The sequence below is a fragment of the Notothenia rossii genome, assembly GCF_949606895.1.
Source record: "Notothenia rossii genome assembly, chromosome: 8".
In the NCBI taxonomy this organism is placed as follows: Eukaryota; Metazoa; Chordata; class Actinopteri; order Perciformes; family Nototheniidae; genus Notothenia; species Notothenia rossii.
In genome coordinates this window covers 10784237-10805988 of record NC_136906.1, presented here as the reverse complement: position 1 = coordinate 10805988, position 21752 = coordinate 10784237, and the positions used below count along the sequence as shown (strand labels likewise).

General features: G+C 44.0%; 2 protein-coding genes across 4 annotated transcripts in view; one reads left to right on the top strand and one right to left on the bottom strand.

Moving 5' to 3' along the window:
- asphd1 (aspartate beta-hydroxylase domain containing 1) overlaps positions 1-9480 on the bottom strand; it is a 20695-nt gene extending 11215 nt beyond the window's left edge. Inside the window, exon 1 of the mRNA XM_079645696.1 lies at positions 9276-9480. The gene's annotated coding sequence lies outside the window, so the exon portion shown is untranslated. The remainder of the gene's footprint in view (positions 1-9275) is intronic.
- Positions 1-21752, top strand: part of sez6l2 (seizure related 6 homolog (mouse)-like 2) — a 27818-nt gene extending 6066 nt beyond the window's left edge. For 2 of the 3 annotated variants that reach the window (XM_079645691.1, XM_079645692.1), the window contains exons 5-19: positions 2676-2812; positions 9924-10116; positions 11305-11490; positions 12007-12190; positions 12630-12793; positions 13628-13822; positions 15419-15557; positions 15917-16113; positions 16235-16429; positions 18776-18970; positions 19067-19258; positions 19541-19579; positions 20155-20272; positions 20851-20962; positions 21091-21752. In XM_079645691.1, coding sequence (XP_079501817.1) covers positions 2676-2812; positions 9924-10116; positions 11305-11490; positions 12007-12190; positions 12630-12793; positions 13628-13822; positions 15419-15557; positions 15917-16113; positions 16235-16429; positions 18776-18970; positions 19067-19258; positions 19541-19579; positions 20155-20272; positions 20851-20962; positions 21091-21120 — 2276 coding nt within the window. In that variant the 3' untranslated portion in view covers positions 21121-21752. The remainder of the gene's footprint in view (positions 1-2675; positions 2813-9923; positions 10117-11304; positions 11491-12006; positions 12191-12629; positions 12794-13627; positions 13823-15418; positions 15558-15916; positions 16114-16234; positions 16430-18775; positions 18971-19066; positions 19259-19540; positions 19580-20154; positions 20273-20850; positions 20963-21090) is intronic. The other variant, XM_079645693.1, reaches the window with a different exon arrangement.

Genomic DNA, 21752 nt, shown 5'->3' with positions numbered 1-21752 from the left:
TAATTCTCGGCAAGAAAGTGAATCAGCAAATGTCCAACTTTGCCTTAAAGCTTTCTGGAGAAAAAAAGTCCAGTGTTTCCTTTTCATCTTAAACATGTGACGAGAGGTGCTGCTTCTAAGTGGCCAGAATCTTCATTTTCTCCGACGTGTAACACTGAGTATTGTCAACTTAACTTTTTTTGAATCTGTCATTTTACTGAAAAATCTCAAGTTTGTTTTTCCCTTCTTTGCTGTCACTTTTGTTCTGTGTCCGCCAAATGGACTGAAAAACCCTTTCCTCTCTAGAGGCCATTTGTATTACAAGAGGTGGTCAGTCATTTCATTGTATCGAAGCATTGCAACGGTTTCATTCATGCAGTCAATACAATAATTGAATGCGTAGACATCCAAAATACCACAGCTTCACCCAAAGCAGTACTCAGCCTACTGGTTTTGAATTACATTTAATTTACCCAATTTAATCGGTGTGCTGTTGCCCAGAACTACATGCTGCCACTAAGCGAACATAAGCCAGGTTGTTATGAGGCTTGGATTGTATTTCGCTGTCCTACAGGCCCAACGACGAGGCAGACATTTCCGGCTCCCTACCTCACACAGATAATGTCGCTACATTGGACAAATATGTCTTTTTTTTTTTTAAGCACAGCTACTCCACAATATCTAGACAGAATGGACCAGTCTAAAGGCCAAAGGTCTAAAGGCTACTCCACTCGACTTTAGTGGTTTGCTTGTCTTCATTTTCTCTCTTGTGCACTGATTTGCTAAAGCTGAATAATTCAAGACTATATTTTTGTATCATCGGGCTCTGACACTTGTCCAACACACTGAATCGGCCAAAAAGCAAAGGCTGACTAATGCCAATGCTGCGGGACACACCGCAAAAACTACGTTGCGGTTAGCCGACTCACTTAAAAGCATTTTAGCATCAAAATGGCCCCAGGATTCAGCCATGTGGCTTTTTTCAATAAAGAGAAATTGGTCTGTGTAGTAGGCCTTTCTGGTCATGTCTTTTAAAACCATTTGATCAAACAGTCCTACCATGCATGCCCTGCAAGCCCTTTTGTTACAACTTTCATAAAACGTAAAATGGTTCAGAGCAGGGCAACAGAAATTCTATCACCAAACTTGCTTTGAGGACATGTTTTCAGCCGGGTTTGAGATTTCCCTGGAGCTCAGTGATGTTTCCCTTTATCCAGTTGGTACTGTGATGATTTGCACAGTAGAGGTGTGTCACTAGCTACCCAGTAGTGCACGTCATCTAATATGATTTCCAACTCTTACCACTAACCTATTTGAAAGAGATCAACAACACATGTGTTTTTTCATGCATCTGAGTCGGAGTCAGCTGAGGCCAGAGGCATTATGTTTTGGGCTTTCTGTCAGTAAATCTGTTTATCCGGCTGTCTGTCACATTCAACCAAATGTCACGGTGCATCCCATTGTTGTGAACACAGTTTCTTGGAAACGCTTCGAGGATTTTTTTTTGGCACAAACATCCACTTTACTCAAGGATGATCTGATTAGAATGTGTTGCTCAAAGATCAAGGCCAATGCAACATCACACAACTCGTTTAGCATCAAGTATTCCTTCAATTATGACGATTTCACAAAAAGTGAGAGGCATACAACCAAATTGTCAGCTACATTTACAAATGCTCACCAAAGTAGACCATAAAAAAAATCCTACTAAGTATGCTATTGTTGACTGCGTTTATATATTATAAATGAACCAGTAGATTTATTTAATGCACACCAGAAACAGTGTTAGTCGTTTGAAAATAATAAAGAAAGCAGACAAGCAGAATCTGACCAGTATGGATACAATTAGTCAGCATTAAGACAGAATTGCTTCCAGGATCAAGGTCTTCCTCTCAGTGTACTAGCATCCCCTTCCACCTGACAGCAGAAAGAGACCTATGTGTTACCTGTCTGCACTCTAATGTGAGTGGTATCCCTCTATAATGTACAATTGTTAGCAACGAGCACCAGGTATTGTGCTTCTTTACATATTTGACTATATATCCTTCATGCCTTCTTGGTTAATGCAGCACAGATCTTCAGGGGTTTAGGACTCATCTTGGAGAATCAGTGGCCAAAGAGTTCACACAGTTCAGTAAAGAGTTGTAACTTCGCTCATCATCTTCACATAACTGAAGGCTCAAAGCACTCCCACAAGTCCTCATCCAAAAAACATCAGGTCACTTGGATGCAACAGCATAATGCCTTATCTTTCTTTCTGTGTAATAGTATTGTCTGAAGAAATGCTTGTGGCAAAGATATAGTAGTGGCATGTATGTGCCATGAAATACATCCAAATGCAACTTCAATTATCACAACCAACAACATAGATACATTTTATTATAATGATAGGGCATATTGGAGTAGTTGTCTGACCTTTCTTCTCTGTATTGGGGTTGTGACAACTTTTAATTGTTTGAATTCAGTTGATTTTATTCCCCAAATGTTCATTAAGCTGACTTGACTTTGCAAAATGTACCTCGAGTCAAAACTCCTTTACTGGCTGTGAAAATATCCGTTGGGAAAAAAAATCAATCTATGATCTGTCACAGCTCAAAAACTTCCAAGAGGTTCATTTTCAATTAAGCTGTTGCTATAAAATCCTTTAGGTTTGTTGACATGTCTTCTCTTCTCTCGCCCTTTCCCTCTTTTCACAGTACAATGCAATGCGACCTTGTCAGCAATGGAGGATGTTGTCGAGTCACCAGATGCTGCTTCATCATCCTCAACTTTTTCCCCTCTGGAATGCACATACAGCATTACTGTATATCCAGGATATGGAGTGGAAATTCAGGTAATGTTCATTATCTCCTATAAATCAATAATTACTCACCTCCTCAAATATAAAGTCTTTTATCTGATTATGGAAAAGGAACATATGCAAAGGGCCATAAAAACCTTTACATTCATCTTTTCATGTGACCTCAGATACCTGTCAAAGATTTTTAAACACTCTGGGTTTTAACATTTCCTTCTAATACATGGTGACAGGGTCGGTGGTGTACCTTAACAAAGTGAATTATCTGTAATTGGCTGCATTAATAAAAAGGTTAGCAGTAATCACATGGGAGTGCACTAATTATAACTGTAATAATGTTGCTGCAGCAAAATGGTCATTAAGCTCTACTGTATTAACTTCTAGCTTATTCCACCATTAAGTGAAATGTAGCTAATTATAGCTAAGACATTGTTACACCCAGATCTAGGGGAACCTAGGCGCAGCTTAATGTTGCACTCTCCCCACTTTTCCCACTCCCAAGAACATGGACGGCAAGACAGAGAATGTCGTTTTGGTACATTTAATTACCAAATCAGAATCCAAAAACACTTTCACAAAAACATGCTGAAAGTCTTATTACAAATATAACAAAACAGGAGTAACAAAACCACAAACCGGATTAACCTTTAACACAAAAATCTTACCGAACAAATGAGAAACTATAGGTTACTTACGTAACCCCAGTTCTCAGAGTAACATGAAGTGAGATGTCTCACTATGGGATGCGCCTCATCGCGGAGCAAACAGAAGCATTAATCTCATTACGCCAATCCTGATTGGCTGGTGATCTTGACGTCAGCGTCAGGGAATCCACCCCCTATAAGTAGCTTGCGCTACGCCGCATGCGTCATTCAAAATAAGCACCTCTTCTCGCTTCACCATAGCAAGGAGGGCCGTCTGGTGAGACATCTCACTTCATGTTACTCTGAGAACTGGGGTTACGTAAGTAACCTATAGTTCTCATTCATAACACTCCGTTCGATGTCTCACTATGGGATATTGTAGCTCCCGAATTGCCAGACGAGCTTATCTCAAAAGTCACCAAGACCAACCAGAACTTAACAGTTAGAGCTCTAACTCAGCAGGGGGCCCAGCACTGCATGGGCCACACTGGGAGCAAAGACGTCTAATCTGTAAAAGCGGACAAAAGTGAGCGGCGAGGACCAGCTCGCTGCTGCACAAATGTCTTGGATGGAAACACCCTTGAACAAAGCCCAGGATGTAGCCAGACCACGAGTCGAATGAGCACGCAAACCCGAAGGTGCCTGCAGACCCTGACTCGTGTAAGCCAAAGCAATTGCCTCCACAATCCAGTGAGAGAGCCGTTGCTTAGTAACAGGCTTGCCCTTCTGAGGGTTAGCCCAGGACACAAAGAGTTGGTCATTATGACGAAACTCTTTTGATCTGTCCATATAAGTGCGTAAAGCACGGACTGGACATAGCAAATTCGGCTGCTGTTCCCCGGAGGGACACAGCGGCGGAGGAAATACCTCAATGTCAAAGGGGGTACATGAACCAACCACCTTAGGTATAAAGGCAGGGTTGGGCTTCAGCAACACTCTCGTTAACCCTCGGGCGAACTGAGTGCATGAAGGATGTACAGATAGCGCATGAATGTCACTGACTCGCTTGGCGGATGCCAGGGTCAGTAACAGCACTGTCTTGAGTGACAGGTGCTTCATGTCAGCTTCTTCCAGGGGTTCAAATGGGGCTCGAGTGAGCCCATCTAAAACCACTGTCAAGTCCCATAAGGGCACCAGTGACCTGGAAACAGGAAGGAGCCTGCAAGCTCCCTTCATAAAACGGCAGACCAGAGGATGCTGGCCAGCCGTCTTACCCTCAAAACCCACATGGCATGCAGCAATAGCAGCCAGGTAGACTTCGATCGTGGAGAAAGCTCTGTGTTGATCAATTAGGTCCTGTAGAAATGATAAAATCACTCCCACAGGGCATTGAAAAGAGGTGTGCCCTTTTTGAAGGCACTAGTCCTCAAACACCCTCCACTTACAGTCATAAAGAGACCTAGTGGAGGAAGCAGGAGGACCGGAGGCCAAATGTGCGCGAGCGCGTCCACGCCTAATGGTGCGTTTTGATCGCGCATTGAAAAGAAAAGCTGACAGTGAGCATTTTCTTTTGATGCGAACAGATCTACCGCGGCTCGGCCGTAACGCACCCACAGCTGGCTCACAATCATTGGATGTAGAGTCCAGTCTGCATATAGTGGTACACCTCTGGACAGCAGGTCTGCACCGAGGTTCATCACACCCGGTACGTGCGTCGCTCTCAGAGAGAGGAGACGGCCGCAGCTCCACAAGATCAGTTTGCGTGCCAGCATGTGTAACTGGAGAGAGCGCAAACCCCCTTGTCGGTTTATATACGATATTGTGGTCGTATTGTCCGTCCTCACAAGGACATGGTGTCCTCTGAGAAAAGGCAGAAAGCGTTTTAGGGTGAGGAACACCGCTAAAAGCTCCAGGTAATTTATGTGCGACCGCTGGAGGTCTCTGCTCCAGAGACCCCTCACCGGACGACCTTCGTAAATACCTCCCCAGCCTGTCAGACATGCGTCTGTGGTGACCACCTTCCGTGAAAGGACAGCACCCATAGGCACGCCCCGTACCAGAAAAGTCGGGTGCAGCCAGTGGCGCAGTGCCATTACGCATTTTACAGTAACCATCACTCTCCGTGCTCCATGACGCGCGGGGTTTAGTTTTAGAGCGGCTACCCAGCGCTGAAACTCCCTCATGTGTAACCGTCCCAGCCGTACAACCAGGATGGCTGACGCCATGAGCCCCAGTAACCGCAGGCATGATCTGAAAAGAACATGTTTGCGCAGCTGGAAATGAGCGAGGCAAGCTCTGAAAGCTTTCACTCTTTCCGCTGACAGGCGGGCTGGGCACCGAGTTCAGGTGTAAACCCAGGAAGAGTACAGTCTGTGCCGGGCACAACATGCTCTTTTCTGTGTTTATTATGAAACCCAGGTTGAGCAGTTGCTTTACGAGGACATTTGTCTGCGTAATAGTCTCCTGTTCCGACTGTGCGAGAAGCAGCCAGTCGTCTAGGTAGGTTGCCAGGCGAATACCCTGTTGTCTTAACGGGCTATCGCGGCTTCCGTACATCGTACAAACACTCTTGGACTGAGAGACAGACCGAAGGGAAGTACTCTGTATTCGTAACAGATCCCCTGAAATGCGAACCTCAGATATTTCCTGTGTGGGTAATATACTGGGATGTGGAAATACGCATCTTTCAGGTTGACTGATGTAAACCAGTCGTTTTGTCGCACGAGACGCAGCAGAGATGTGTGAGTGAGCATTCTGAATTTGTATCTTCTTAGATATTGTTCAGAGCCCTCAAATCTAGTATTGGCCGAATTCTGTTCCCTCCCCGTTTGGGAACGAGGAAATACTTGGAATAAAAGCCGCTCTGACTCTGCTCGGCGGGTATTATAGATATAGCCTCCTTTTCTAGAAGTGAGAGAATCTCTCTTTCTATAATGTGGGCTGACTCCCCTCGGGCCTGTGAATACAGAACGCCCGAGAAGCAAGGGGGGGTGACAGCGAATTGGAGTCTGTAACCCCGTGTAACTGTCTTGAACACCCAAGCAGACGTTGTGAGCATCTTCCACTGTTCGCTCCTTAGAGCCAGCGGAGATGTCACGTCTTTTGCCCTCTGAGTCTCTATTTGTTGTGTTATGGGGCCCTCTAGTGTCTGAACACGGTGGTACCCCGATTTGACAGTCCCCACCGACACTGCGCATGCGCGTGACGGAGGTGCCTTCACAACCCCAGCCGGCACTGTGCCTGCACGTGACGGTGGTAGCCTCACAGCCCCAGTCGTTACTGCGCATGCGCGTGGCGGCGGTGCCTTCACAGACCCGTTCATCATCCGCCTTTTGAGAGAGGCCGTAGCTGCTCTCAAAAGGGGAACAAATGTGGGGCTGTTTATTGGTTTTATTGTTTTCTCTTTCATTTTTCTGAGCTGCGCCCTCAGCCTGAGGCCTGGATGCGTCAGCGGAAAATGCTTTATCCGAGAAAACAGAGCAATATTGTGACATGTGTTTTGGTGCACTTGAGGATGGCTTTGAGGCATCTCTCGAGGCAGCGGGAACACATCTGGAGCTGGGGAACCTTCCAGCTCCGTCACCGAGGGAAGAAGAGGAGGCTGTCAGGCCGCCAGCTTCTTCTTCCTCGCCTGCTGGCCGAAATTCCGGGTTGGCTGCGCCTGGGCTGCAGCCGGAACCGGAGACTTTCTGGGCCAATTCGCCCTCGTCTCCTGCCTGGGCTGGGGACTCGGGGCGGGCCGTGACCTCTGCTGTTTCGGTACTTTAAACCGAGCAGCTGAGGTAGCTTGGGCGAGGGACTGCCGCTGTGAAGGCAGCGGCTCGACCCATCGAGGAAGACAGAGGTGGAGGGCCTCGTCTTCCTTCTTCTTGGACTCGCATCTCTTCTGCATAGAAGCGAGCGCAGATCCAAAAATCCCCTCGGGAACGATGGGCATGTCCAGCACATCCTCTCTTTCCCGGTTTTGGGAGGTTGGTGAGGTTGAGCCATCTAGCTCTTTCCTGCACCACCATAATTCCCATTGCCTTTCCCGTGGCCTGGACGGCGCAGCGTTGAACGCGGAGACAGATGTCCGTGATCGCGGCTATCTCGTCCAGTACTGCCGGTCCAGGATTACTCGATAGATCCTCGCAGAGCTCCGCTTGGTAAGCGGTTAGCAGCGAGGAAATGTTCAAAGCCCTGGCAGACAATGCTGCGGCTCTGTAGGACCGTTCAGTCATGGTTGACTGGAACCGGTCCGCCTTTGCCGGCAGCGTGGGGTTCCTGCTCGGTGTAGTCGCCATCCTCGGGAGGAGGTGAGCTGCCACCAGCGGTTCCATCGGCGGTATGCGGAGCAGGCCGAGCCTCTCCATACCGTCGCAGTCTAGGGGAGGAGGCACCCTGGATTGGGGCCTTGTTGCTGAAGGGCCGGTCTCTCCACGAGATCGACACCTCATCCAACATCTCCGGGAAGACCGGCAGGAGTTGCCTCTTTGTCCTCGTTGCTTGGGGCAAATTTTTCCCCTCGTAACGGGACCTGTAGGTCTCCTTGGCCATTTCGGGCCATGGGATGTCTAGGCTGGCTGCGGCACGCTGACACACGGCCTGCAGGTCTATACTCAGACAGGGCAAAGCTGGTGTGCTATCGCCCGGGAGAGCAGCCATCGCTCCCGGCTTTGCAGCCTGAGCTGATGACACGAAGACATCATCGTCTTGCTCATCAGAGTCGGACAGGAGGAATCCAGAGGTTTCATCCTCTTCGTCCTCCATGTAGTCCAACTCCGGGACATCATCCGCGGGCGAGACCATGGTGAGGTCCAGTTGGGAGCCCCAGCTTGACACAGCGCGGGGCTCCGCTCGCACGTCCCTCGCTGCCACCGAGTCCCAGCCTGACACGGCGCGGGACTCCGGTTCTGCAGCTGCCACTACTGATGAGCCCCAGACCGACACAGTGCGGGGCTCCATCTCTGTGGTGGACGCCCCCGTGTCCTGATTTCCGTCCGGTAAATCAGAGGACATGAGGGAGTCCTGACCCGACAAGCTAGCTTGGCGTGCTAGCCGTCGGCGGAGGCTCTTGATGGTGAAGCGGGCACAATGTCCGCACGAGCCGGGGTTGTCGATAGCCTCCTGGGCGTGTTCCAGCCCGAGACAGGACGAGCAGACCTGGTGTGAGTCTGTGCCTGATATCTTCAACCCGCAGCCACAGAGCCGAGCCTCCGAGTCCCTGACTCCTCTGGTGTGAGGGAGAGAAGCGTCCATCTCGGTCGCCGTGGTGACGGCGTGGAGAGGACCCGCTCGTAACAGGTACGTTGCTGAGAAAAAATACTTCCCCAACTGTCGTTAATCCGGAGAAAAAACGACGGTGTAGAATTTTATTCTCAAAGAATATTAACTGGTGTGTTAATACCCTTTTTATCTTCCCCTCCTCTGGTGTGAGAGAGAAAAAGAAAAAACGTCCTCGCTACCGTGGTGTCGGTAGTGAGGGAAGACAAGCTAGCAACACGTGTGTTGCTAGCTTGAAAAAATCAAAACCTTACCTTTATTCCCGAGGAGAAAACGGCGAGGTCGATTTGCAATACTAACTGGTGTGTTGGTATTAACAGTCTTCTTGCGGAAGTATATATAGAAGTAGCCGGCGAGCGCCCGTCGACCGAAGGTTAGCTTCGTAAATCAGTCTGTGGACCGTTAAGCTAGCTAGCTACTGATCTTTTTCGAGATGTGCTCTGAAGCGAGAAGAGGTGTTTGAATGACGCATGCGGCGTAGCGCAAGCTACTTATAGGGGGTGGATTCCCTGACGCTGACGTCAAGATCACCAGCCAATCAGGATTGGCGTAATGAGATTAATGCTTCTGTTTGCTCCGCGATGAGGCGCATCCCATAGTGAGACATCGAACGGAGTGTTATGAATGAGAACATAAACGTACATGCTTCTTACCTACTCTAACGTAAAACAGGAGAATACGAATAATCCAAAAGAAAAAGGGTTTTGCACTCCTGAAAAAATAAATCCAGATGAGAAGGACCGGTATACGGTAAAATGTAGGTACACAGCACAACAGGACAGATATCTCAACACGCGCAGAGTTGGGAGTAGAAGTTGAGTCAGAGAGAGCGGCCGAGGAACTGCTGCAGCTATGCTCCCGTCTCGTCTAGTGGACCAATCAGCATGCAGAAGGTAGCTAATCAGCTAACGGGCACCACCTGCTTGCTCACTCACACACACACACACACACACACACACACACACACACACACACACACACACACACACACACACACACACACACACACACACACACACACACACACACAGGAGGGAAAAATACACACACAGGGTCGTAAGAGACATACAGGCCTACACGACTTAAAAGACGGAAACATAATACATCTTATCATCAAATTGTATTAGGACCATTTCAAACAACTCACTTTCTATAAAATGTTTTTATTTGTTCATCTTAAATGTGCATTATTATAAGTTTGATGATGTCATACGTTTGATTAGGCTGTATATTTACGCATGAATTCCCTTGTAATTAACAGGTTACATGTCATTACAGCACTTCTTCTTTTATTCCTCCAGGTGAGGAAGGTAAACCTGTCTAAGAAAGAGTCTCTGACCATCATGGGTCATGGAGGTTCAGGACCGGAGCTGTTAGCCAATGAGACCCTGATGCGGGAGGGTCAGGTGATCCGCAGCACAACCAATCAGGTGTACATACACTATCGCAGCCTCCGACAGTCCAACCACGGCGTGTTCAGCCTCCACTATCAAGGTAAACCGACTGTTCTGCATTCATTATGAAAATAGAAATGACAGGTCTTTCCTTGGATCTTTTTTCTCTCGTTTGGATGCATATTTCAAAGCATAAAAGAATGGTAAATATGCCAATGGATATAGATAGAAAGAAATGCACAAAAATCCAAGGACTGTTTTTTAAGTTGTGACTTTATCCATAGAGTTTAAAGCTAGCTAATATCTTAATTCTTCAGTGTGTTCTCTGAGCCCTCAAGCGACACTGAGCTCTTTACTGTGGGTTAAGTTCAATTAGGAGAAACAGATTAAGAATGAATAACAACTTTTAATCAAGAACGAAGAAAGCATCAGAGAAAATGTTCAGTTTCAAAATGAGGACCCATGGTGATAAGGCACGTTTATTTATACAGCACCTTTCAACACACAAGGCGATTCAAAGTGCTTTACAAAAATGAAAAACATTAAGAGCATTAAGAAATAGTGAAGATGGATCCTGCTCTCTGCCAAGTCACCTGGGACAATCTGGGAGGAGGCGGAGGCGGAGGCGGAGGGGGAGGGGGAGGGGAAGACAGAATGGCAGCGTAACAGAGATCTCAAGATTAAAAGATAAATCCAGCTGATTATTTCACAGAATATGAAAGGTCAACTGAATGGTCAGAAAAACATGTGAGAGTTTTGACAGCATGATAGTCTAGAGGGGCAAAGAGTAGACATTCACCAGTAGAAGAACACATTGGAAATATGTCCATTTTGTACCTTTCATTTGAAAATAATAATAACAATCATCTTTATTTGTATAGCACCTTTCATACAATAAGTGCAGTTCAAGGTGTTTCACTTTCACAGAACATTGATATCACACAGCGTATAGTTAGCAGTTAAAAACTTTAAAACAATTTAAATTAAATGTACAACGATGAAATTGTGCAATAAAAGGAGAATAATGCAAATTCAACAAACAATCAGGTGACAGGTTAAAATGCATCGCAATGCATTGAGAAAGTGCAGCAGAGAGCAGGAATTTGCTTTCTAAAAGGCTAAATTGTACAAATGTGTTTTGAGTTTCTTTTTTGAAAGACTCCCACCGAGCTGGCTTCCCTGATGTCTACAGGTATTTTGTTCCATGGCTTTGGGGCATAGTTAATGAAAGCTGCGTCACCAAACTTCTTTTAAAATGAATATGATTTACTTCCTGTTTCATCCACAGCCTTCCTGCTATCCTGCCCGTTTCCTCAGTCTCCTGAGAAAGGCGGAGTGACAGTGACAGACATCCACCCTGGAGGCCAGGCCCACTTCCACTGTGATCCAGGTTTCCAGGTCCGCGGCCATGAGGTTTCTACTTGTGTCAACACAACACAACCTCACTGGAGCACCTCTGAGCCCCAATGTGTCGGTCAGTTGACTCAGTTTCATACAACACTGAACATGTTACTAACTCAGCATCCGGGGCATCATCCCCAGAGTTCTTGTGTCTCTTATCTGGCAGGTTCTTAATAATAAAGGTCACGTCTGGATTATGAGTCACCTGGTGCGGTAGTCCAGCCCACCTTATTTTTGGAGGCACGTAGATGATTATTGACACCCTCCATCTTTTTTATATATGCTCACATTGTCATTTTTGAGTTCTGGGCTTTCAATGTTGTTATTTATGATCTTTTTTAGTCAAAACCCACAAGATGTGTTGCATGTCTGTCCGTCCTGAGAGGGATCCCTTCTTTGTTGCTCTCCCTGATATTGTTTTCCCCGTCAATTGTGGGGGTGTCATTGGGAGATTGTCCTTGCCTGAGACGAACGTGTAATTTGTGATATTCGGCTTTATAAATAACATTTGATTGATTGATTGATTGATTGATTGGTTTTTAAAGTGTTGAATTTTGGAGAGTGATTTGTGGGATGTTATTGTCCTCAGCTGTGTCATGTGGAGGGTGGATTCGTAATGCAACAGTCGGCCGGATTCTGTCTCCAACCCCTCCATCTGTCAGCAACCACAGCAATGGAAATAACCTGAGCTGCCACTGGCTGATCGAAGCCAAAGAGGGGCACAGACTCCACCTGCACTTCGAGAGGATCGCGCTGGATGAAGACGATGATAAGTACGTTTGTGTTTCCACTACTTTGAAAGAATACTCTGGTTTTAGGGTACGTACTGTATACAACTATTGATTTAAAATAAAGTTATTTTTGATCAGAATCAGAAGCAGGTTTATTACCAGGTAGGTTGACACGTTTATGAGGAATTTGACTTGGTGTTACATAAGTGAAACAAAAATTCAAAACACAGATAGAAACTATTTTAAGAAAACTATCATAACAAAAACAATATTTAAAAGTATAGTAAAATATAGCAGTATTTACATTGAAATGGAATTGGAATAAAATATGTGCAGTAATAAAAAAAACAAGTTATTGTGTACATTGATGTGAATTGCCTTCAATCTGCTCACCGAGCACATTGACGCGACACACTGATTATAACTCTTCCCTCTCTTCCTCAGCATGACATTAGGTGTGTTTATGGTGTTTTCCCCTCAGGTTAATAGTGCGCAGTGGAAACAGTTCCCTGTCTACACCGCTCTTTGACTCAGACCTGGATGATGTCCCGGAGCGTGGGCTGCTGAGTGAGAGCTCCACGCTGTACCTGGAGCTCACCGCCGACTCTTCCTCCATCCCTCTGCTGCTGGCGCTGCGATACGAGGGTGAGCAGAGAGAAAACACCAAGGCAGTGTGTCCTCCTGACCTCCTTATTGTATGATATGTATCAGTATTCTAGCTGATAAACAAGTAAGACTCTGCGGTTTAGCCCTCCGCTGACCTTAAATGTCAATCATAAGGCAAGCAAAGGACATGAACTGAAATTCATCACCCAGACCTTACTCCTAAGTCTAACAAAGGTTATGGGTGAAAATACATCATTATGGAAACTGTCGCAAGTGCTGACAAGGGATATAAGCTAAAATACATCATTATGGAAACTGTTGCATTTGGTTTTACCATATAAGGTAACATATAGAGTTTTCACTACATATAGAGTTTGCCCTACAGTTTTCTAATTATAGGAATTGAAAAGCTGACGTGTCTCTTGTTACAGGTTCTTTTAATCTCTAGAATCATTGTGAAAGGTTATCATTTTTATAATTTGGATTGTCTATATTTTATGATCTTCCTATTCTATACACACAACCACGTATGCAATAAATATTATATTTAAAAAGAGAGGAGGACCGTCTGGAATATTAAGGCTATTTTCTCATGAATGTGTTGTTTTGCTTTAGCGGGCCATAATGAGCCACATAAGTGCTCACAGTCTGCCAAACTGCAGTGGGATTTATTTTAGGCTTTGGAGATGTTCACTACTTAAGCTTTTAGCGCCTTACCTGGGCTTTGTCTAGCCAAGAGGGTGTTAGATTGCGAAAAAGCCACACTGCTTCCTCCTCAATTAAAGGGGTAGAGCAAGGGTACCAAGGAACAGGGAAACTCTTTTTCCAGATCATACACACACGCAACGAGTCCTCTTTGTTTGTCTTTTTCAGCTTTCGACGAGGAACACTGCTGGGAGCCCTACATGCCCCATGGAAATTTCAGCAGCAGTGACATCACATATCAGCTGGGCACCACTGTTGCCTTCACCTGCTCTCCAGGCTTTGTGATGGAGCAAGGTTCAGGGACCATTGAGTGTGTCGACCCCAGCAATCCCCACTGGAATGACAGCGAGCCTGTGTGCAAAGGTGAGATTCAGAACACGGTTGTGTTTTCAATAAGTCAATGAAAACAGATGTCTTTTGTTTCTGGGCTACTTGGTTTAACGAGGCCCCTTTTGTGCTTCTTGGGGTTTCCCCTTTCCTCTAGTGTGTTGTATAGGTTTTAGTGCATGTAAATGGTCTGCAAAGGCTGAAACCCCAAAGTTCTCGTGAGAGGGAGTTTCTCTCCCACACACTCCCTCCCTGCCCAAACTGCCTCAGTTAGCCCCATTTGTTTACTTTAGCAACATAGTGACATCCGTGAAAGTCTAAGGGGCGGGACATCTCCAAGGGGTTAACCAATCATAACAGAGCCGGCCAGCTAACGGTCAGCCAATCAGAGCAGACTGGGCTCTGGTTTCAGACAGAGGGGGAAAAGAGGTGCTGCAGCACAGGCAGTATGAGAAAAATAAAGAGCTTTTTGAACGTTAAGGCATGTAAACATGTCACAGTAGAAGCACAACATACATTTTGAAACCAGAAAATGTAAATAATAGGGCCCCTTTAACTAAATCTAAATATTCTGCTTGTCCTTAATTCCCAAACTTTTCTAAGTTTGAGCATAAAGTGAGAAAGCCATTTGATTCATTTATATTCAAATAGTTGAGTGGGTGATTGAAGCATCAAAATGTTGTAGCTGCAGCCACGCTGACTGTGTCATCTGCTGAACTGCTGTCATGCTGTGAAAAGTGAGAGCAAGTGAGAGATTGTAAATAAAACTGGCAGAGACACTCCAACAGGTGCTAGAGTTGAACTAAGTGAAATACATTCAGAAAGCCATATGTTGTGCAGCGTTTCTGCTTGTAACTCATTCAGTTCTCTCAGAGCGGAAGCTGTTTCAAAATTAGGCATCAGCTGTTGCGTTCCTATCTGATTGTTAATATTGTATTCTGCTCATATCTGCCCGACTGTTATGCTCCCATATAATATGTTTTGGTCATGATCCCAAGAAAGTGTGTGTGCGAAACTTTCACGCCCTGTTTTATTCCATCTCATGTTGCTGTAAACAAACCTTACCCGACAACCGATGGCCACTTGTGTGTTCGCATTCTCTCACTTTTCTTACTGCCTCAGTTTTAAGGAGTGCTTTGTATGAGAGAAAGACCTTCCAATGAATTCAGCTGCATCCTCTCAACAAAAAAACGAAAAAGAGCCTGAATGGAAATAGAAGCGCTGTATTTGGCTCCTATCGATGTTATTTGCACCTTAGAGGTGCCATCTCCCGACTGAAACAACTACCTAGCTGTTTATGTTTTATTTCTGCAAGGACAGGTTTCTCAAAGTAACAAGGCAATGGTGTCAAAATGATCCTATTCTTTCATTGGACAGCCTTAGCCGCAGAATAGTTAACACAGATAACACCATAGATCAACACATTGTGTAGCTGATACAAGTTTACACAAGCCATTCCTTATGATACCCTATACTCTTCAGCACAGTCTCTATCATGTCTCCTTGATCATTTTTCTCTTACTTATATTCTCTCTCTTCATTAATAACTTATTTGTTTCCAGTTGCTCTTCTTTTTCCGGCTTCTGTCGTTATTTCATCAGCCCTTTCATCGTTCTCTCCTCTCCTCTGCAGCTCTGTGCGGAGGGGAGCTGACGGAGCCGGCCGGCACCATCCTGTCTCCTGATTGGCCACAGAGCTACTCCAAAGGGCTGGACTGTGTATGGCAGATCCATGGCAACGAGGAGAAACGCATTGAACTGGATGTCCAGATGTGAGTTTTGATACTTGTAGTTATTGGCAATTAATAAGTTACCAACCATGTTTGATTGTTGTGCCTTTTGAATGTGTATCTAAATAGATTAAATGTTATGTTGCAACAAATCTGTACACATATGTCATCACATAATCCCTTTGCATTACATATGTAGCTTTTCATCTTTAATTTTGCTGAATTGATATACTCACTAAGCCTAAAATGTACCATAGTACCTTTTAACAGATTGCACATAGATTATACTGAATGTCTTTAGTGCCTATATGTTCATTCCACCTGAAAAAGAAAGGTAGATATCACAATATCTAATCATTGAAACCTAATTCCCCTTTTCATTCTTGTCTTTCTTCCTAAAGTTTAAATATCCGCCAGACTGATGTGCTGACCGTGTTTGACGGGCATGACCTGACGTCCCATGTGATCGGACAATACCTGGGATCAAAGGAGCGTTTCCAGGTCTCGTCCAGGGGGTCAGAGGTCACCATCCAGTTTCAGAGCGACCCCGACGATTCCAGTTTCATCCTGAGTCAGGGATTCCTCATTCATTATCATGGTAAGTACAATCCTAAAGACACTTGGTTCATTGCTCATTGTAACAGTGAGATAAGAGGGTCTTCTGAAGATCCTGAGGGTTCGAATGCCTTTCCTTTTTGCTCTGTGTCTGTGTCCTGCAGAGGTTGAGCCAAACGACACCTGCCCGACTCTCCCTCAAATCGACTTTGGCTGGATCAGCTCGTCCCACTCGTCCCCCGTGAGAGGAAGTGTGCTGACCTATCAGTGCCAGCCGGGGTACGACATCAGCGGATCGGACATCATTACCTGCCAGTGGGACCTCTCCTGGAGCAGCAGTCCTCCTACGTGTGTCAAAGGTGAGACAAGACGCGGGAGATACTGTATTTTAACTCATTAAAGGAATAGTGTGGATTCTTTGAAGTAGGGTAGTATGAGATAATTACCTATAGTGAGTGTATTACCTACAGTAGATGGCCATTAGCACGTTTGGAGAAACAGACAAGAGTATCAGCACAGAAGAAAAGCTGTGGACGGTGGCAGCAGCAAAACATATTGTTGCCCCTTAAAAACGTCCACTTAAAGCACATGTGTCAAACTCAAGGCCCGGGGGCCAAGTCAGGCCCTTGGTGGATTTAATTTCGGCCCGCAGGATAATTCTTAATTACTATTAGATCTGGCCCGCCGGTATATTGCACGCGCACCTTCACTCAATCCTGAGGGTTTCCTCAGCTCAGAGCCTAACCCCAAATATTGATGAACTTGCACCCAAGATGAGATGCCAAGTACCTGGCTTGAACTAGCATCAGAGAGCAAACTGAGTTTACATGGATGTTTCCTTCTGCACTTTTTTTCTTGCGACACTAGCAGGGCATGTTTGGTTTTTTCTTTGAGGGAAATTGTTTTGTTGAAGCTGTTGTTGGCCTGTGGAAAAGCTGCGGATAGAGCCATAAGAAATGAATGCAACTGATTATTTAATGTTTGATGTTGTTTTTATAGGCAATCATTTAAGCTTTGTTAGTACCAGGTTTAATCTGTGCAATAAGTTCATTTCAATAAGTTTTACAATAAACATTGAACCAGTCCGGCCCTCGACTAGTACCCATTTTTCTTATTTTGGCCCACTGTGTATTTGAGTTTGACACCCCTGATTTAAAGAATTAAGCAATCATACACGACAGTACAGGCGTATGGACCTCGGCGCCTGCCGCAGGAGTGTCGTACCAATAATGACGTTCAAGAACGGCCTCAAGTGTATGATTGCGATTCTATTACACAAACTATCATTGTAATCAACAATATCGTAAAATAATTTCATAATGTGGGCTAATTTGCTCCCAAACCTACGCTTTCTGCTCGAGTTAATCTCCGTCAGAAAGTAGTTCCTAGAAAGTAGTTCCCATGGTAACGATAGCCGATCAAACACTCCTGCTACCCCGCTTACAGTTATTGATATAATTATAGTAAATAATATATTATTAACCAATTTATTGAAAACAATTTATTGAAAACAATTCTTGAATTAGGCTATTTACATATCTGAGTAATCAATGTGTGGGATTAGCGGAACAAATCAAATCAGGCTGTCAATGGTGCTGAAACATTTTGGGTTCAGAATGAAGTACTGTACTGGAGTACCAATAATGACGTTCAAAATTGTGAAAATCATTGTGTTTTGTAGCTACCGATTTCCAACGAGAGACAATGTATAACAGTGTAACGGCTGTGTTTCGCTAAACGTCGCTATGGAAACCACACGATGTAGGCTCATGGAAGTAGTTTCGGTAGACTAGTGGCGTGTGTAGGCCACTGGATACTTTGTGATTAGGCACGTTCTATTTGATCATTGTCTGATCGTGGAATCAAACACGCCTATTGACCAATCAGAGAGCTTGCTCAAACCTATGTGTTTTAGAATATACAGTATATCAGTATAATTGTGCACTGTATATAGAATATTTTCAACACTTTACCTTGCTGTCCTTTGTGACGGAGAACTGAAGCTGTTATCTATGTGTAGCGGCTAAAACCAAAAACAAATAAAACAATAACTAACTCAAAAATAAAACTGCCTCGGAGGACCAGATGCCGAATTTTACAAAGGGAATAATCCATAGTCCAGGCAAGAATATCGTACAGTTTATTTTATTTTCAAATATAAATAAGCCATTTCCGGTGCCAAATCAAACCTCCACTTGTCTCCAATAAACACCAACATCAACTACTTCCCAAAGCTGCCTTCATAAAAAGTCATAAACAACTACTCTAACTTAAGCAATACAACTAAATCCATTTGCTATTTACAAAAGCGATAAAAATGGATGCAACTCGATAAATAGCTTTAACAATAGGTTCTCAAAGCAGCGGTAAACCAGCGACTTTCAAGCTCCATAATGTGAAGTGAATGTTTTTACTTCAATGGAGTCTGATGGCTTTGTCCATAGAATACGTTACTATGGTTACACTTTTAAAATCTGTCCAGGGACTACAGATGAAAAAATATCCTCTTGGCTAACTCTGGTATCTGTAAGATTAGGTGAATAGATAGAGTGAACAGTTTGCTGTGGTGGTTTCAGTTTTTCTATTTGACATAACACATCCAGGTTTCTCACTTTGGTAGAAATCATTCAATGCATTCATCTCCCATGTTGCTATGCTCCTCTGTCCGTTACATATAACTAAATGTCCCACTCTGTCCCCCACAGTCCAGCAGTGTCCTGACCCAGGAGAGGTGGTAAACGGAGCGCGCTCAGTGCGACCCGAGGCAGGTTTCGCAGTGGGGACAGTCGTTCGTTTCTCTTGTAACCAGGGTTACCAGCTGGAGGGTCCAAGCCAGATCTCCTGCCACGGACGAGACACCGGCACCCCAAAGTGGAGCGACCGCAGCCCCAAGTGTGTCTGTGAGTCCCTTTTCTTTACTTCTTATGTTTATGACGCTTATAGCTGCTAAATAACTGCAAAAACATGACTATGGTTTGTTGTTTGTGCTTGAACAGTAAAATATGACCCCTGCCCAAACCCTGGCGTCCCTGACAATGGTTACCAAACCTTGTACAAGCACAACTACCAGGCTGGAGAGACTCTGCGTTTCTTCTGTTATGAAGGATACGAACTCATCGGCGAGGTCATTATCAGCTGCGTACCCGGCCACCCCTCTCAGTGGAACAGCCCGCCGCCATTCTGCAAAGGTAAAGGTTGAGATTGTGTTTGGAGGTTGTTGGAGGAACCGACGAGGAACTGAACAATGCTTCTCATTCTCTGGTCCAGATAGGAATTAGTGAGGTCATGTTTTTAATATTAGCTGTCTTTGGCAATGTTTAAGCTCAAGGTTTGTTCAAAAGTATGCTTTATGCTCTTGCCACTTAAGACGGAATCGATCTGAATACAAATACTGTGTGTTAATGAGATCCTTGAGGACTTCCCTATGAAATGTATTTGACTTCTCTTTCTCTTTCCTTCCTCTCACACAGTGGCATATGAGGAGCTTTTGGATGATCATAAATTAGAAGGTGATTTGTCTTCTTCTATTTTTTATGTGTTCTTTATAAATCATACTTAAAGCTGTTACATTTAGAATACAAATCCCTTAATTAACCGCCCTCACATGCTATTAAAAACCACAGTATAATAGAGGCTGCTATGTAAAGTAACCATTGTTTGTATTGTGTACACTGGGACAGTGTAATTCTCCTTTAAATTAATATAATGTATCATCCTGTCATTTTTGACTAGCAGAATTAGGCTCTTATATGAGCGACCAAATCCTCTTGCAATCAGTTTGTCACTCGCACAAACACACAACATGACACATCAAACCTTTAGAGCATTAAATAACATTTTATATAACAATGGACATCAGAAAATCGGTGTTTCTCTGAAGCATCTATCGCAGTTCCCCAATTTAGAATATGAAAGTTATGTGTGAGTGTTAATTGGTGCTCCAAAAATAAAGAGTTGCTTCAGATTTAGCAGTCTCTTTTTAATGTTTCATATCGTATGAACTTGTCCAAAGCAATAGTGCATTGTGAGCAGTAACACCCCACGGTTAGTGAACATTTTTTATTTTGTGTTGACTATTCCACAGTGTCCCAGTCTTTCGAGCCGTCCCATCAGATCCTGAGTGAGAACATCGCTTTGGCAATAATTCTGCCAATAATCCTGGTCATCCTGCTGATTGGAGGAATTTACATGTACTATACGAAGTAAGTACTCTAGCTTGTATTTATTCATTGATCAATATGTAACACCGCTTTTACACTGCAAAAAATGCTCCTCCAAAAACAAGTTAAGCAATAATGAAAACAAGCTGTTTTCACTTGAAATAAGTAAAACAATCTGCCAATAGAACAAGTGAAGATGTGCTTGGTAAGATTTCTTGAAATAAGAAGGGATATTTAGATGAATCAGATCTTGTAATTAGCTGGGAAAACTTATTTTGAACTATTTTTGACCAGAATCAGGAAATGTTGCGTTACAATATAAGCCGCAAATGCTCAAAAGTTGGTGATCTTCCACTAAATATGTAAAAAAATATGTTTCATCTGAGATACGACTCGAAATAAGATTATTTGACTTCAAATTTGTCTAAAAACAAGACCCGATATCTCACTGCATTGTTACCTCTGACGTTACTGTGTCTTATAGCAGGTGTAAAGACATATTCTGAGTAGATATTAGACAAATATACTTGGCAAGATTTCGAGTCTTTGTAGTGGACTTTTCTTCAGCTCACTTTATGTATAAACTTTTCTCAATGTAAGTGTATTTGTTCCCCTCCCAGCATCTGCAGACTAGAGTGGAAGCCGCTCTTCTGGAAGTCTCTCTCTCACACACACTCCTACAGTCCCATTACGGTGGAGTCCGACTTCAACAACCCTCTTTATGAGGCAGGTGTAAGTATAAGGCTGATGCTTGACATGTTTTCTGGCCTTATCAACTTTGTTACTCACATTTGACTACATTCCAAACTAAAATAGAGTCTTAAATAATTGTTTTACTGATTGATTTCTTACTCCCACAGGACACGCGGGAGTATGAAGTATCAATTTAGAGGAGAAAACGTCTCGGTGAGAGTTGAACACCACAGGGAGATTCAATTATTTTGGACGAGAAATGTCTGAGGATTGTAAGGCCTCACTCCCCTTTTATCATTATTTTCTAACTTTTTTACATTTTAACATCACTGTATTTCTGGTTTATCAGTTTGTGGAAGTGCTTTATTCTTGATTTGTTGCACTGATGTGGTGATTTGCCAAATGTGGGTCCTACTTCACGGTCCAACTGTCTGTATCACTAGGACTGGTGCCTTATGAAGGGTAAGTAATGGATAACAAAGGGAACAAATAGCAATGTGGGAGGCATAGGTTAAGTGTAAAAGGGTGTTGTTGAAATGTATCTATTTATTAAGTTACATTATTATGAGGCCAAAACATCAGAGAACTTGGCAATACTTTATTTGTTACTATCAAAAGAGCATACACAGTGAATGTGAATGTTTTTCTTTCATTATAACAGTTGTACATTATACAAAGTGTTACAGTTAAAGGGAAAAATACTTTCATTTCAATCATGAGAAAAGTTGGATCAACTCAGTCATTTTCTCTCTGTGTAACACACACACACACACACACACACACACACACACACACACACACACACACACACACACACACACACACACAC